At 41.1% G+C, this 17,902-nt stretch overlaps 1 protein-coding gene across 2 annotated transcripts in view; it reads left to right on the top strand.

Moving 5' to 3' along the window:
- Nucleotides 1–17,455, top strand: part of EGFLAM (EGF like, fibronectin type III and laminin G domains) — a 73,023-nt gene extending 55,568 nt beyond the window's left edge. Inside the window, exons 16-24 of one of the 2 annotated variants that reach the window (XM_069880093.1) lie at nt 2,686–2,797; nt 4,411–4,527; nt 6,962–7,142; nt 9,373–9,396; nt 11,318–11,396; nt 12,240–12,383; nt 14,579–14,662; nt 15,746–15,849; nt 16,374–17,455. In XM_069880093.1, coding sequence (XP_069736194.1) covers nt 2,686–2,797; nt 4,411–4,527; nt 6,962–7,142; nt 9,373–9,396; nt 11,318–11,396; nt 12,240–12,383; nt 14,579–14,662; nt 15,746–15,849; nt 16,374–16,528 — 1,000 coding nt within the window. In that variant the 3' untranslated portion in view covers nt 16,529–17,455. The remainder of the gene's footprint in view (nt 1–2,685; nt 2,798–4,410; nt 4,528–6,961; nt 7,143–9,372; nt 9,397–11,317; nt 11,397–12,239; nt 12,384–14,578; nt 14,663–15,745; nt 15,850–16,373) is intronic. The other variant, XM_069880092.1, reaches the window with a different exon arrangement.
- The last annotated feature ends 447 nt before the right edge of the window (nt 17,456–17,902 follow it).

Here is a 17,902-nt window from a genome sequence, read left to right as displayed (position 1 = left end):
GATATTTGAAGGGAAGAATCACTCCATACTTGCCCTGTTCTTTTCTCTTACTGAAAAGCAGCAGAAATAGCTAATGTCGGAGACCTTAGCTCCAATCAAAAATGGCCCTTCTTACGAGAACCTTCAATCTTTTTCTGATTACAGCTGTCTAATTCCTATTACTGACAACCATAAGACATTAAAGTAGACATTCTATTCCCCAAAGAATACTGCAGTGCTACAAAACACCCTAGATTAAAGGTTAAGTGAGATGTAAGCTTGTAAAATGGACCAAGAGCCACAAGCACATCCCTGGCAGTGGAGACTGCCCCGTTATATTGGAAAGCAGAAGAGCAAGCGGGACACCAGGTAGCACCGTGGTCACATACATTGGTGAAAAATTTGTGCCATAGCTGTGTAGTGGGGGAGACCCATGAGACTGGCAGGCTTCCTTGAGAGTTGTCAGGATGTCCTGTTCAGCTTCTTTTTCTAGATAATGTGTACAACTTGTAACCTGCCATCAGCCCTGTCAGGGATTAAATAAAATAAGTAGATTCCTTGGGTTTTGTGCCTGCTTAGCTGATACCTACTTAAAAGTCTGGCTTGATTGTCATTATATTGCTTCATGCCTATACCCTTTGTCCTAAACAGGTACAACTCTGGTCATTCTGACTATCTCTTCCATAGAACCAGACTGTTAAATATTATAAAACAATAAGACCATAATTATAATGTTTTTATAATTAAGGATGAGGCAAGCTCATTTACGTGTAGCAGCAGCAGCAGGAAAGCTGACATTGTTCAAGCTTGGATTTTGCCTGAAGAGTTCTGGGATGGAAGCAGACCAAGAGATATTTACCAAAGCAAGTCAGAGAAGAATTTGCTGTCTCCTGGCATTTCCTTTGGCCAGGCATTTACAGGATCAAGAACTTGATAATTTGATGTACTTTTTAAGGTTCGGTTTGTACAGGGAATAGTACATGAAGAGCCAGACGTGTTCAAATATATGCAGAAAGTGTTACCAAACGCATGCTGCTTTAAAAAAAGACTGTGAGCCAAGAAATAGCTTGCAGCTCTGAAGTGATGACTGTGCAAGGCTTAATCATCCCTAATTGTAATTAAATCTAGCAGAGCAGGAGAGTTGGCATAATGATGACCTAATCAGCAGAGGAGATAAAATGTATACATTCCTGCTTATTAGGTAACCAAACATATCTGGTTCCTTTATATGTATATAATGACTTCTTCAAGGTGATTAAGTTCTGCTAACTATTGATTTACCAAACTAGCTAAACCCTAAATGCCACTACGTAAGAAAAGGGCCAAGAGAATGGCATTGCTGGATATTTTTTTATGGGGATTTCTGGAGCGAGTGTCGAAGTGATACTGTCAGTGTTATCCAAATAGATGAAAATGGGCTTTGAGAAAATTTGAAGGAGCAGAATAGATATAACAAAAAGATTTCAAAGCTCATGTTGATTGTTCAGAAAAAAAAAGAAAAAAATGCAATAGTTGTTTCTGCATTTTCAAAACTTTATACCGTTTTTTTGATCAGCATTTGAATCACTATTGACTCACTATTTCAAATTACAATTTTTCCAGTTCATTCATTTTGAAATGTATCATTTTTATCTTTAAATGTAAGTAGCTTGAAAATACAAACATTTATTTCACCCAAAACAATTTTGTAACTTTTCATTGAAAGCTAGAAAGTCTACAAGTGTCCCAGATAATGTGTTTTCTAAGTTTTAGAGCTTAACCAGTGAATCAAACACAAGCTTTCATTGCTCCTGGTGGAAAGACTGCAAGATATTGTTTAGATATAAAATATTTAAAGCCATGTAGTGAAAGCGTGTTTGAAACTAACATACTAACTTCTGTAGAATTTATGAATTGGAAAGTGGTTTTGCCCTTTATACAGGCTGCTACTCTTATTAGTGCTGAACTAATTGTATGAACTGTTTTAAAATGGTTCCTTTGAGTCTCATGAATGCTTTGCACTACTGGAGGTTATTGTTCCTAGCCAGAATCTCATCACATCATTAGGATCATATTTTAGTTCCTCTTAAACATCAGCCAGGCTGCACGTCTGTGTGTAGATGTCCGTCTAACAGACTGCGCAAATACAGCTGAAAAGCCAACACAAAGTACTTCTTTTTTAAAAGAGGACAAAGAATGTGGGACTAGACTGACTATTAGATGATCTTTAAGGTCCCTTCCAACCTTAACTATTCTATGATTCTGTGATTCTATGATTCTATGTTTCTATGATTCTATGATTCTATGATTCTATGATTCTGTGATTCTATGGTTCTATGATTCTATTAAGTGCGAAGTTTTATCTCCAGGCTTATGTCATTGTGAAATGAGGATGTACAGCTGAGACAAAAATTTTTCTTTATGCATTATAAATGACTGAGCAGAAAAATTAACTCAGAGGTAGATGAAATGCATGCAGATTATATAACTATTTCGTTTATAAGTAAAAGGAGAGGGCTTGTTATTTGTGATAAGAATGTAGTCTTCTTTTCCCTTGCTGGTGGGTCTCAGAAATTATATTACTCCCTAATAAGGAAAGAAATACAGTGCTTCTTTTTTATTTTTTATTTAGAAAATAATCCCAGAGGACTTGATGTTTTAACATAACAACATTTGAAAAGATCAGAAAGTTAAAGTTACTTGAAAGTTTTCTTCCCCTTAAAACAGGAGTGAAGAACCTGTCAGTCTGGGTCAGTGGCACGAGTTACGAGTGTCTCGCACAGCAAAGAATGGTATCCTACAAGTGGACAAACAAAAGCCCGTGGAAGGGATGGCAGAGGTGAGCATATATCATGAGTTGTCATGATTATGACTGTTAGACTATAAAATGGTTACATGATAAACTACACAGCCTGCTCCCAAAGCTCTTATGAGCTCAAAAAAATATGCTTATCAGGGCATTATTTTCTTAAGCCTAGAACTCAAGATCAGCACATGAAGTCTTCCCTCTGAGGACAGGGATCCTTGTAAGGGCAGCTGATATCACAACCTTATCTGCACTTGCCACGTAACTGGACTCCTGTTTTTGTGTTCAGTTCATAAATGTTCTTGAAGTTCTTTCCTTGCTACTCACTAGTTGTGGCTAAGTCCACTGAAGAATGTGTGCATTATGAAATGCATCATCTAGAGAAGAATGAAATTGAAAAAGTTGCACAAAGTCCTGGTTTTACCTCTCTGGGTATTGTGCTGGAAAGGTAGGCCGGAAGAGAATTGTTTGTTTTCTTCAAAAGTAATTTTCAGGACAAAGTAATGCCTGGAATACCCAAACAGCTGATGACTTGCATGTTATTCTTCCCTCACCAAGAGGTCATAATCATTCTAATTTTTAATAAACTATCAAGGTAGTTTATTAAATAATAGTTTATTTTAATAAAATATTAAAAATTAATGAGTCTAGTTTTTAATAAGGTCAAACCTTTCTTGAACCAAGCAGGTTCTCTAAACACTGAAATGCAGATACAGAGGTACTTTTTTTACCCAAGAACATAAGGCTGGAACTGTTTAGAAAATGTCTTTTAATCTTTCCTAGCAGAAAGTCTGGCCAGAAAAACAGAATCCAGATTCTGTTAGCAGAATCTGCTTTTTTTTTTCTGCAAACTGGGAAACTAATTACAGCCTAGACTTTTATTGAAAAATGTAAATAATTGATATCTCAGTTGTCTGTCAAGAAACTGAGTGGAGACTTCTTTAGACGTATGATGAATCAAGGCAAAGACTCCCATTGTTTTTCTCTAAGAGTTGAAGGATATTGGCTTGGAGCTGCCAACAAAGAAATCACAGGAACTCCTGCAGAACTGGAATTACACAGCTATTCTGTCCTTAGCTGTAAACGTCTTCCAGTTGACTCCAGGATGCTGACTAGTCCTGTCAGGTATCCTGAGCAACTGCTTTTGGTAACTAGTGCAAACTCAATGTTTTTTTCCATTTAGCCCTGTATCTTGATACAGATGAGCTTTTCAGATCTTGGAAACATTAAATGAATCGCTGTTCCACGGACATTGCTCTGACTTTAAATTTATAAATCTCATTCTGGTTCTAGATTCACATCAATGTACCTTGAGTCATTGCAAATAGAGCTAGATGTGCAGTCAGAAATCAGAATAAATCAGTCTCCTTTTTTTTTCTTCCTTCATTGCTCCCATTTTGAAACATTTGAGATCTTTCTGGTAGTTCTGATTAGAAGAAAGCACAGTCAGTAGAGAGCGTCCCACAGTGGCTTTTTTTGCAAGAATTATGCAATGAAATGCAGTTAATAGAAGTAAAGAGGACAAAGTAAGCTATAACATCTAGTTATTATTACTATTACTATAGCTTACATCTAGTAAACCAATCTGAAAACACAAGCATGGTTCCAGCTACTGCAATAAAATTTTATTCCTATGTTTCTTGCAGGGGGCTTTCACACAGATTAAATGCAGCTCTGACATATTTATTGGTGGAGTCCCTAATTACGATGATGTGAAGAAGAATTCTGGGATCCTCAGACCCTTCAGTGGGAGCATCCAGAAGGTATATGCCCAGAGTAACGCACTGGAGGCATTGATTTCTGTCTTGTCCAGTGGATACTTTGTGTGAAAACTTGCCCTTAGATCAATGGCAATATTCAAAATAATACAAGATTTCACCCTAGGAGACCACCACAAAGTACATAGACACATATTTGACAGTAAAATGCTAACCAGTTCTAACTTTGATAGCCAGTATTACCACTGCTAGTCTCCGCATCAATTTCCACTAACAAGTGAGCAGAAGCTATATGGGATCCAGTTCAGAGTGATGCATAACATTATGCAACATAACAGTGCTCAAAGTGCCCTTCAGTGCCACATATAAATAAATGAACAAAAGAAGGGCAAAAACACTTCAAGGTATAAACACTGAGGCAGCTGAATATGTGATGTACCCAATGCAATAATGAATTAAAAAGAAGGTGCAAATTAAAGTGGATCCCAATTCAGTTAACATGCTCTTATATTACACAGCAGTGCCATGCCTCACTTCCTTCCTTTCTTATGTATTTATATGGGGCACCTGAATGGGTGAGATTTTTTATGTTGTCAGCAAATAATGTTCAAGTGGGGTCAGCTGTGGATGGGTGTAATTCTCTTCTGGAAAATAAATCTGTAAATTCAAAAAACATTCCCATAAAGTAGTTTAAAGTAAGTTGAAACTGAACTAACATTTGCTTTTCACAGAATCACAGAATCATTAGGTTGGAAAAGACCCCTAGGATTATCAAGTTCAACTATTCCTATCAATCACTAAACCATGCCCCTCAGCATCTCATCCACCCGTCTTTTAAACGTCTCCAGGGATGGGGACTTAATCATCTCCCTGGGCAGCCTGTTCCAGTGCCCAGTGACCCTTTCCATGAAATATTTTTTCCTGATGTCCAGTCTGAACCTCCCCTGGCGCAGCTTGAGGCCATTCCCTCTTGTCCTGTCCCCTGTCACTCAGGAGAAGAGGCCAGCTCTCTCTTCTCCACAACCTCCTTTCAGGTAGTTGTAGAGAGCAATGAGGTCTCCCCTCAGCCTCCTCTTCTCCAGGCTAAACAACCCCAGCTCTCTCAGCCGCTCCTTGTAAGACCTGCTCTCCAGCCCCTTCACCATCTTTGTTGCTCTTCTCTGGACTCGCTCCAGAGCCTCAACATCCTTCTTGTGGTGAGGGGCCCAGAACTGAACACAGTATTCGAGGAGCGGTCTCACCAGTGCCGAGTACAGAGGGAGAATAACCTCCCTGGACCTGCTGGTCACGCCGTTTCTCATGCAAGCCAAGATGCCATTGTTCTTCTTTGCCACCTGGGCACACTGCTGGCTCATATTCAGTCGCTGTCAACCAACAGCCCCAGGTCCTTCTCCTCCAGGCAGCTTTCTAGACAGAAAGTCCTAGTCTGTAGCTGCACAGGGTTGTTGTGTGCAGGACCCGGCATTTGGCCTTGTTAAACCTCATGCCATTGGACTCTGCCCAGTGGTCCAACCTGTTCAGATCCCTTTGCAGAGCCTCCCTACCCTCCTGCAGATCAACACTTCCACCCAGCTTAGTGTCGTCTGCAAACTTGCTAAGGGTGCGCTCAATGCCTTCATCCAGGTCATTGATAAAGACATTGAACAGGGCTGGAACCAGCACTTGATGCAATCCCTTTTCCCAGTAGGCCCCCCTAAGGTACATCGTCTGCAGGAGCTAGGGTAACTATTGCTGTTCTCACTTAGAGCCTTAAAATCTATTTATTAGTGAAAATTGACTCTTCTTTTTATATAGCTGAGATCAGAAGCTGTATCCACACATCTTCTCTTTACCAAAGTATCAGATTATACCAATGTCAGGTTGTTTTGGGGAACATATGATGCTGGTGCCTTGGGAAAATCCCAATATTTAATAATTCTCTTTGGTTTATATGCAAACAGTTTTGTGGAATAATTAATAATGTTTCTCATCGGTTCTTAACTCTGATTTCTTTCAGGCAAAATGGGATACTAGAAAGCAACAGAAAATGTGCAAAAAGAGCTTTTCTGCTTAGTATTTCTGCTATTAACAATCATCTCCTTGGAGGTTTCCTAAGCTCAGAAACGCTTTTCTTCGGTGATGCTAATCTAATTTTACAGTCCTAGCTCACAGCTCTGCTACAAACTGTTGCGTGGGTGTTCAGACAGGACTGGTAAATTGTACACCACTTCACCTCATATGGAAGTTGCCTAAGTCTGTGTCACAAAGCACAGAAGTAGTTAATCTCCAAAAGGTCAGGGGAGCAGCAGAATGAGTTGGACCTCTGCAAACTAGAAAACACTCATCATAAGATACAGTATTTTGGCCAAGTTCTGAAGCTTACCTTTGTCTTTTATGGAAGTTTTCTGACTAGCATTGCAATACTGAAAACTTGAAAACTTGGAAGGCTTAGCATGAACTTTTTGTTTCCTTCTTTTTCTTTTTTTTTTTACACACATAGATTATCTTGAATGACCGGACAATTGATGTGAAACAGGATTTCACTTTTGGAGTCAACCTGATGAATGCTGCCCACCCCTGTGTGAGCTCACCATGTGCAAATGGAGGCACCTGTGTTCCCAAGAAGGACAGCTATGAATGTGACTGTCCCTTGGGCTTCGATGGGCAACATTGCCAAAAAGGTACTGGTGGTTTCATTTCAATCAAGAGGTCCAGAGCTGATTATAAAAGAGATTTAGCACCTATAACTGCTATTGTATCTGTTCCTTGAAATAGAAACCCCGGGGCCAGAGCTCACTTTACATCCATGCACTTTCCACCTACCCAAGGAAGAATTAGTTTTGTTGTTTAGGAACATTGTAACTGTTATCCCAGGACCGAGCTATGATTCATAGATAGTAGCCTGGTATCTGGTTGCCTGTGGTGGCCAACATCATACACTTCATATACCTCCCTAATTATGCGGCGCTGTACAAAGTGGAAATTCCTGCCAATGTCCTCCTGCCAGTGATTATATTATGTCCTGAAGCATGAGCATTGATAACCCTTGTAATTTTATCCCCCATAGTGCTCGCAACAAGCACTGTTCTCACATATACAGAAAGGTCTAGTCCTTTCTTAGCCACTGACTGATGGTTATTTCACCGCCTGCTTGGAACAGCAGTGGAGACCACCAAGGAGAAAAAACTTCCCAGGTTCACGTTGTAATAGTTCGAACTTTAGATTCAGTATTCCGATTGCATGTGTTCAAAAAAATGCACTCCACTAGATGGAGATGTTTCCCTTCTGTCAGTCTTGCTCTTGAAAAATTCCTACTGGAAAATAGCAAACTCAGTTCAAAAGAACTGACTGCCATTGTTGTCTTCACCCACTCATTCATTTCTGACAGGCACAAACTTCAAAGTTAAAAGCAGTGGTTTTGGCTGAATCATGAGGCATAGATTGGCCCTTTCTTCAAAAAAACCCCAATATCTTAGAACAAAAGCATTTTATTAAAATACAATGCAAGAAGCCCCTTTGCTTACGTTGTTGTGGTCTAAGTAATAGCTGGAGCAATGTCTCTGTGAGGAGGAGGGAGAACTGCAATTTTGGCTTTCTAGGTATGTGTAGAGTGCTAAGCTTCTGACTTCAAGATGGTATCTGCAGCAGTACAGAGGTCTCCAGGGGTACTCAAGGCAACTGAGTGTTTTGTGGCTTGAGTACCTAACTGCTTGCGCTTTCAGTGAGTTCCTGTGCGTTGGCTGGACCATAGCTACTCACTGCTCATCTGCTTCTGACCTGTGCTAAGCCCAGAGAGCAGTGTGCTGAGCTGTCCTGCACTGACTCGCAGGCACTGGCAGTGGTGCCGCTTGTCTGGTATGCTGCCTCTTTCCTCTCTGTCATAATTCGATGAGCACCCATGCTTTCAGAGACAGTCTGAAGCACCTTGCAGCTTTGGCTTAGACTGGATCCTGGATATTGCTGCCTGTGTGAATCCAACCTTAATTCATTTTTAAGAGTGTCCAAAAGCATGACTCATCTGCTGTCTGTTCCCGCTGCCTGTGGCTGCTGTTCAGGTGCCTTTCAACAACTACTTGCACTTCTGCAGCCTTGGCTGCCACTGAAAAGCCAAGGTTTTGCTGATGTGCATGGACCATGGAGGTCCTGCCTCCTGAACCTCAGTCCAGAACAGCCCTGATGAACCCGGAGCAGATTTCTTTAAATAATCCTTACCTGTGTCTCTTTGGTAGGGCATAAACACGGTAAGGCAGGATGGTTGTGTATATCCAGTTCTTCTTCAGAATAGGGTTTTCATTAGTACCCTCAGAGGATACGTGAGAGCCTGAAGGTGCAGTATCCATCCTGCTTTCTGGTGGGCTGCCATAACCTGATTCCCTGAAAAAACAAAGTACTTGTGAGTGGCAACGCCTCATTCTTCAAAATTAGACATGCCACTTATAAAACTCAAACGATGCTGGTATGAGGTATAAGAGGTATTGATTCATATCATAATGAATCATTGGCTGAGGATTTGAGAGTTTCTGCTGGCATTTCTGGGGTTTATATCTTCTGTACAATCTGCAGGGAGTGTAAAGGGTATTTTTATACTTAATTTTAAGATGGAGTAGAACAGAGAGCTGTTGCTTTCCCCTGGTTAGAGCTGATCCCTCCATAAGCCATGATGAATCACTGGGATTTGAAAACTAGAACTGGTCCTACCTGTCTAAACCTTTGTGTATTTTGAGCAGGCAAATAAAAATCCTTGGGGTAAAGCATTAGGAGTGCTACCTTCATAGGCAGTTATAATTGCCTATGTAAAAGGGAGGTTGGGATCATGCATTTACAGAAAGGTGGGCATGAAAATGCACAGATATTGTGATAGAAAAATAAAACCAGAATGTTCTTGTTTTATTTTGTGCTGACTCACTGCAGAGTGTGGAAGTTACTGCCTGAACAGTAAGTACTGCAAATGATGTGAAAACTGCTCTGTCATTGTGTGTCTGTATCTGCTCTGGCAAGCTGGATGCTGGATTTCAATTAAGCCTGGCAAGCTTCTGTCCATAAGCAAAAATATTATCTGGGATTATATCAACCTTGTACTGTTGATATTTTAAACTACATCCAGAGAACATGCTAACAGCAGAGTGGTGGCTGTTGAGCAGGTCCTTGTATTCACAAAGGCACCTGGCTGAGTGCTGTGTAAGGGTAGGCATTACTTCAGGGTTCTCTGCAGCTCAAAGTTCAGTCCTGCTTGTCATGAGAGCTCTGATGCATAATAGTGATAAGCAGGGAGTGAGGGTGTTTAGTATTAGATATCCTTGCTGGCCCCTTTTCCAGGTGTAAAGATCCTGCATGCATCAAGGATACCACTAAAATTTACTGGTTTTTAGTACAGCAAGTGAAGAGCAAGCAGAGATAGATGCCCATCAGGCTCCATATAGAGCAAGTACAAGGATTGCTGCATGACATGAGTATCTTTCCCAAAGGCAAGAGCAGCAGGGCAGTAGTGGTGGTGTGGAACATGGTTGGGGAGGAAGGGTTCCTTTCATGCTCTGCTGTCATTCACTATGGTCAGAAAGCATCCGATGCAGCATCAGACCTAGTGAGAAATATCCGGCAGAGTGTGATGCATCTTTTGCAATCTTCCAGTGATGCTGGCAGTCTACAGGCTGTGGACTGTCTGTGGTGATTTCTTTAGACACATTAGGCAGCTCTCCTGATTTCACTATGAATGAAAACAGGCTCTTGTTGCTATCTAAAATTCTCAGTCTTGACGCTTAGACCTAAATTTCATATTGCTGTTGTTGGGTGGCAGACAACACCAGTCGTTGCAAATCTGTGTTACAGTGAGCTCTTAAAGCCCACCAGCCTCTGCAAAACACAAAGAAAGCAATCATCCATGCCCTGAAAAGCTTGAAATGTATATGGATGGGATTAGCCATGGGTTGGAGAGATTAGTTCTCAAGAAGAAAATAGGATGAAAGCAGCTATTTTAAGGAAATTATAGAACTGTCTCTTATTAATGCAGCAATCATTTTTGAAAGATCAGCTGCAAACTGTAGAATGTTCTCTTGAAAGAAGATCAGTTCAAGCACTTATAGCCTGCTGACGGCTGTGTATCACGGATGTTTAGTGATCTGTATCACACATCTGAGTTATTTTACTGAAGTCTTCTCTATGGACAGAAGTATGCTAGCTCTAGGTCTGGTTGAAGTGTTGCTGTCCCAGCAGCAGTACACCACGGCCGTACCAGGGCCTGCCCCTGGAGAAAAGGGGCATACATAGCATGGGATATTGGTGAGCTCTGAGCAAAACTCTCTATGCCCTCCCCAGAGTTAGCCTATCCCCACACTGCCTTGTGTGGCAGCAGCCACTCTGTGCAAAGTCACGTACATGAAGGGAGAAATGAGGAGCCCACAGGCTAATTGTGCTGTCCCAAAGCCTCACTTGGCAGGGGTGCACACTGTGAGCTGGGGAGGAGTTTACACATGACACTCCCATTAGGAGCTGGGGGGGAGTTTCTTAGACTAAGAGCAAATGGTAGTTGATGCATAAACTTTGGCAGGAGCATGACTTGAATCACACAGAGAATCAAGGAACATAGAAACAGGGATAAAAATAAAATTTGCAATGTTTTCCCAATACTTCATATTTTCATGTGCTAATGTGGAGCAATATATTAGGCCCATGACCTGAAGGCCGCAAGTAGAAGGACTGTTGGCTGTTTAAACTGCCTCAACTACCACCCCTACATTTAGGTACAAACTGGCTGTAAGTTCAGCTCAGTTCTGTGCAACCAGCAGGTACCTGCCAATGTGAGAGTAAATCCGTGTCAGCTAAATGACATTGTTTTTAATTTTTTTAATTTACTTTTCAGCCATTACAGAAGCAATCGAAATCCCACAATTTATTGGTCGCAGTTACCTCACATATGATAATCCAGATATCCTGAAAAGGTAGTGTATCTCTTGTGAACATAAATATGCTGTTTATTAACCATTGTAATACTAGGAGCCTCACATTGGGATGATGTTGCATGTTTAATTGTTTTAAGTTATATTTATCATATTTCTAAATTTCAAGAAAAAAATTATGTACGTTGTTACAGCTTAGTTTGTTATAACAGCTGAGTATCTTGCAGTCTTTAAAGAAGTAGTATGCACAGCATGTATCTGACATGGAGAAAGACTGGTGAGTGCTTTCTGAGACCAAAGAACAGACATACAGAACCAATATCTGTGAAGAGACTAAGGATTTTAACTACTGCTTTAGCCTAGAATTTAGGTCTTCAAACTTCTTTTTGGCTGCTCTGTATCCTAGAAGATTCCCAAATTCCAGAAGATTTTGGGTTGTTATAACAAATTCATACATCTCTTGTATTTCAGCCACTGACTAGGGAAAGCTTTGCCAATGTCCTGCAGCTCAATACCTGTGACCTACCAGCATTTTCTGATTTACTCTTTCTTACGCTTCTTCTACTGGCTTCTGAGGGCAGCAAACCTACTGAATGTTCTCGAAATTTCCTTGTAGCACTGGATTTCACTGTAGACTTGGGCAGAAAAATTATTTTCTCTTGTTTATGTGAAGTAACCCGTTAGCTATTATGTCTGGAATTCTGGAGGGCTAAGTTCAATTCCCCACTGTGCGTTGCTGGAAATGGGGATGTGAACCTCATACATCAGCAGGTAGGCAAGTGGTAAGACCAGTGGAGAAGAAACAGTGCTATCACCTTTTATGCTTGAAAGAATATTGTCCCAGCCCAATATTTTACTACTATTTCCTTCTTCTACATTAAACAGGGTGTCAGGCTCAAGAACAAACGTGTTCATGAGGTTCAAAACCACAATGAAGGAAGGTCTTTTGATGTGGAGGGGAGACAGCCCCATGCGACCTAACAGCGATTTCATTTCTCTAGGCCTTCAAGAAGGAGCACTAATATTCAGGTAAACTATCACTCCCTTATTTTTATCAGATGCAATACAGTCAGTGCTCAAAGGAATCTCCACAACACATCAGGTGCACTTGTCCTTTGCTATAATGTGAGACAATTAAATCCTGGAGGTTTTGTTCAGGGACGAGTCCTGTTAGCATCTGGAAAAGGAAGTGGGTTGAAGAGATAATGTTTTGCAAGCTTTGCATTATTCCCACTCCTTTCCTCCCGGTTCTTAAAACATCAGACTTTTAGAATGGTTTTCCAAAAGTCGCCCTGTGACACAAAGCCAGCTGGCACCAGGCATTGCTACTGCCAGCATCCTCAGAACCACTTGTTTCAGAAACAGTGTTACTGTCAAAAAGCTTAAACTGGGGAGAGTTCGGGAATGGCTGAACTCATGCTTTCTCTCTCTCTAGAATTGCTTTCTCCCTTGCAGACACTTGGGCAGACTCCATGCAACTTTTTGTATGGTGGGTTTTGGGACTCCTGGTATTTGAAAGCTGTATCTTTCCTTATTATACTCTTATAGGTTGTGTAAGTCAAACATTGAAACAGCAAGCTACAAATGCCATCATTATTATGGACTGTTGTGAGACACTGTGGATTAATCAACAAAAACTTAGTTAATTGTTTAAGCTAATTTGAAGCTATCTTTTACCTGGTTGTTTGCTGCAATAGACACCCAGACAAAGATACACTACTATTTGCTTTAATTTCTTTACAACTTTTTTTAAAATGTGTTTTTTTTAATTCCGTGGTTAACTTTGCAAAAACTCTTGGCTTCCTCACTGACTGCAGAAATGGTGTGTTTATTTAACTCTCTTTGGGAGACCCTGTCTTTCAAAAATTGTGGGTAGCAACTGGCCAGTCTATTCTGTATGTTTTCTAGGCACAGTGCATTTTTTTTAGGGTTGTCACCATCCCACAAAGGTTTTACACCTTAACAGCTGAAGTTTATCAATATACTTGTACCTTTCTCACACATTTAGAAAGATGTAAAATATAAGATCTCAAATGTAAATTCTAAGAAACACTTTGTACATACTGGAAGGGAGCACTGAAGATTGTGAAAGAATAAATGTAATTTAAAAAAAAGAGTGATCCTCATGCTACTTTTGCAACTTTTGATAGGTGAGGTCAGGACACACCTTTTGTTTCAATTTTCCTATGGCCTAGCAGAGTAGTTCCCTGCACAATGTAGCTGCTGCTGTAAATCCTTTCTGTTGCTCCCTGCTTCTGTAAAAGTTTATATCACTGTTGTAGGGAATCTCCATTAATTAGGGATGTGATTCTCATTTTTTGTAACCAAAGGTCTAGTGCTTTGATACAACCCTAAACACCCAAGTACTTCTATAGGTCTCAACCTAGACCAGTAGCTGAATCCTGGGCAAAAGAAGATGCTTGTTTGAGACTCATTTAAGCCTCTGGGGAGGAGTGAAATATTGGACAACCATTTCGCTTTGAGCAGCTGACAACTCAACGTGCTGTTTTCAAGTATCTAACCCCAGCCATGAACTTAATTCCCGGTTCAGTCTTTTCTGAAGAGATAATGAAGTTGTCTTTAAACTCTCTGGCTTGGTAGAGGCAGAGGACTAGCAGGAGCAGCTCAGGCTATTTCATTCTGCTTATTTAGGCAGCTGAGCACCCAACAGCTCACAGTATTGTAGCATCTACCTCCCATTCATGAAGGCTGGACCAGGTTTCTGGGACTCAGAAATAATGATGCCTGAAGTGTAAATGTGAAGGGGACATTATACCTGCTGAGTAATTTTTGTAGCAGCAAACACAAAGAAATAATCAGAGCTGCAACTGGAGCAGGGAATTTCATGATTATCTCTGAGTTTATTTCCTAGGCTTCTTCTTTTCTAACATTACAGACCTCAACCTCCCCTATAATTCAGATGATTTATAGTTCTCTTATAGATCACTTTCTTACTCGCTTTTGCAATAGTTTATTTATTAACCCTGTTTCCAGCCTCCCACTGCTCTCTGCCATTAGGCCGAAGGTCTTTGTGTCACTGATCTTCATAATCTTGTGTTTTGGAGAGTAACTGCCATGCAGAAACCTCCTGCATGTTCCCATAAGGATTACTCTTGGAGCTGAGCAGGTGAATGGGGCACAGAGTAAGGACATCTGAGCAATGTGACAGATAGGCTTTGCAAGGGGGGCAGTGCATTTTTTTTAATTTTTTTTTTAACTTTTAGCTACAATTTGGGCAGTGGCGTTGCTTCCATCACAGTGAATGGCTCTTTCAGCGATGGACGGTGGCACAGGGTCAAGGCTGTTCGGTAAGTGGCCGTGCTTCATCTGGGAGGCGTTTTGGAGCCACCCTGCCATTCAAGGTGCTGGCTGGCATGTCTAGTTGCTGGTTGGGTGTGAATCACTGCAGCTTCATGCTCTCATATCACTTAAGAGTTGAGCTGTTAGCAACTTGGCTGTTCCAGGGCGATGTACACAAAGATTATTGTATTAGAGATGACAGTGCCAACTCTGAAACTCAGCACAGCTCAAGGCAGACTGCCAAAGTCATGAAGGGCTATTCTGGGGCTGTAACAGACATTCTCTTAAACCCATATGATTTGGGTTAAGAATATTTTTCTTTAAAGTCTGCATTTTGAAATTCCCCAGGGTACATTTTGCGGGCTGGCACAAGCACTGGAGCATGGACAGTGTATGCCTACTTATTCTGTTTGGAGGAGGTGCAGACATCTCGCAGTGTACATGTAACTCATATTTATAACTCATTACCTCATGGAAGGCAAGCATGCCCAGCAGACGTGGCATGTATCCCTCTCTTCATGGGATGTCAGTTCCCTGGAAGTGGCAGCCTAGTATTAGCACAATTTGTCACCAAAATTAGTTAGAATAGGAGTCCTTCAAATGGCTCTTCTATCAATCCAGTTATTGACCAGTATAAAATGGAAGTGGTCTAGAAGCTCTATTAAGAATCAAATCCGCTTATAATTATGTTTTACCTTAACTTGCTTATTTGTTTTCTCCTGTTGAAGCTTCTGCTGTTAACTTTTTATATTACATCTGATTTTTAACAACATATCAAAATCTGTTCATCCTCTTCTCTCCCCTAGCTGTGCAATTTACTTCCCATTTTTTTCTCCTCCACAAATGTATTCCCCCCCCTTTGCAGTTCTCTGACATCTTATCCCCTGGAAAAAAAAAATCCACCCCAAAGGGTCTGGACTGGCATAGCACAGTGCTGTTTGTTGGCCTCCCCAGCAACAGTTCCAGATGTTTGCCATGAACCCTGCCAAGCACTGAGTCACCCTGGTCTCCTGGCAAGGGAGAGGTGATGCTGCACCTCCTCCCACCTGGTTGTAGGGTGATGCATGAGAGCAGTTTGTTTTTCCTTTTAGGGATGGACAGTCTGGCAAGGTAACTGTGGATGATTACGGTGCCAGGACTGGTAAATCCCCTGGAAAGATGAGGCAGTTAAACATCAATGGAGATCTCTATGTAGGTGAGTGCACACTGTTTGTGTTCAGGACCCAGATGCGTTTTTCTGTTTGTCAGGTCAGCTGCAAGGCAGGACATGCCAACTCTGTCTGTCTCAAGGTGAATGGCAGCCTCTGGTCATCTATAATCTGGTTTTTGTAGGGAGGCCTCTCTGGCTGAGATGGAGCACTGGGAAGGGAACAGCGCCGTGGAGTGCACTGTGTTAGTCCTAGCTGGGACACAGAGAAAAGAGCTAGTGTCAACTGCAGGCTCTGCACCTTAGTGAGAGTCTGGGCACAAGCCTATTCAACTCTTGTTGGTGCTACAGTTGTTGTGATAAATTATTAGCATCCTAGTTCATTATTTCCTGCTTATCCCCTCTGTACTGCCAAGTGCTTAACAGCTGTATTTAAAAAAATGCAGAGCACCCTGTAAATTAAAATTCTGAGGTGTGCTAGGAACACTAATAGCGTTGCTTGGCATGCGGACTGACAAGGAGGAGCAGACGCTGGTGCTGTGCTGTGTTTCTCATCACTGCCTTTCCCTCAGGTGGCATGAAGGAAATAGCCCTGCACACAAACAGGCAGTACATGCGTGGTTTGGTGGGCTGCATCTCGCACCTCACACTTTCAACTGATTACCACATCTCACTGGTTGAGGATGCAGCTGATGGGAAGAACATCAACACGTGTGGGACCAAGTGACAGGAGAGGAATCTTGATGCTGAAGACCCATCTTGCGCTTGTGTGTGTGGCTGAGCGCAATCTGGCTTCTGTAGCCCTGAAGCCCGCATTTGCCATCTGGGAAGGTGATAGAGCTGAAGGGAAACCTGAAAAAAAGAGAACATTTTTCCCTCTCCTTTCCTGTGCTGACCAAACTAAACTGAGTATTTTGTATAGGAACCATCCCCTCTACCTATTAAATGTTTAGTGAACTTTAAAGGTTGTGCAGCAGTGCAAACAGCAAAGAAATGTGTGATGTTACAAGTAGCTCAGAGACTGTGTTGTGGTCCTTAGGTTGTCTTTTGCAATATCAGAGAAAGCAGTTTTGTAACACTTGCATCCCACCCTGCAGTAGTACAATGACTGTGCTATTCAACAAATACATCATCAGACAATGTATCTATGCATTCAAATGTATGTCCAGGAACAAGCTGTTCCTACCACTCTCTGATTTACTTAAATTATGTTTTATCCTGTGTAAATAACAGCTACAATGACTGGTTTCAAAATATTGTTGTTTGTTGAGGAGGAAAGTTCTTAAATTCTAATTTTTTATTACAAGCAACAAATACAATGAACCATTTTTGTAGAAGTAATTTTATACTTGTATATTTTTTATAGCAGCAGCAGATCTGCTTACATGGTATATCTTTTAACATTTATGTGTACTATACAGTTAGCTCTTTGCACACTTTCCTAAAATAGCAAAGTGACCTGTGGTCTAAATGTATTATACAGAAGGCTTAACTTCTGTATTATACAGTTTTGATGGGGATATTTGTGAGTTATGACTAGTATTAAATCTGACTGGTTTTGTTTTGTAAATTTTGACAGTTTAAAATTGTACATTATGCAACTTTTCTGGCTTAAACAGAATAAAAGTTTAGGGGAAAAAAAGGTGTAAATGCTTGCTGCTGTGGTATTGTAAATAAGTATTTTATTTTGCTGAAAATAAGAAAAGAGATGTGAAAGAAACATTGGTGGGCCACAGTCCTCTTAAAATAAGATGTTTTCTAGGCACTGGACCAACACTTAAGCAACCTTGATTGCCAAACTGTAATTTAAGCAGGCAAACAGAGTGCTGTTGAGACAGAAAGAAAATGGTCCAGAATTTCATAGTTTGGAGATTTTTCTTCCTTAGCTGTTCGATTGAAGAGGATCAGTGAGCCATCAGAGGGGACAAGAGAGACCCACCATGCAGTGGTGTGCCCCATAGCTCACCCCATGCTGGCAGCGGGAAAGGAACAAACCTCCACAGGAATGCAGGCATGTCTAAATGATGATAAGTTAAAAGGACCTGATGTGGCAAAAGCAATGGAGATCGGGAAGTTTCTGCTGCATTTTTACTGTGCCCAG

Source organism: Phaenicophaeus curvirostris, chromosome Z (genome assembly GCF_032191515.1).
Source record: "Phaenicophaeus curvirostris isolate KB17595 chromosome Z, BPBGC_Pcur_1.0, whole genome shotgun sequence".
Classification (NCBI taxonomy): Eukaryota; Metazoa; Chordata; class Aves; order Cuculiformes; family Cuculidae; genus Phaenicophaeus; species Phaenicophaeus curvirostris.
This window is presented reverse-complemented; position numbering and strand designations above follow the sequence as displayed.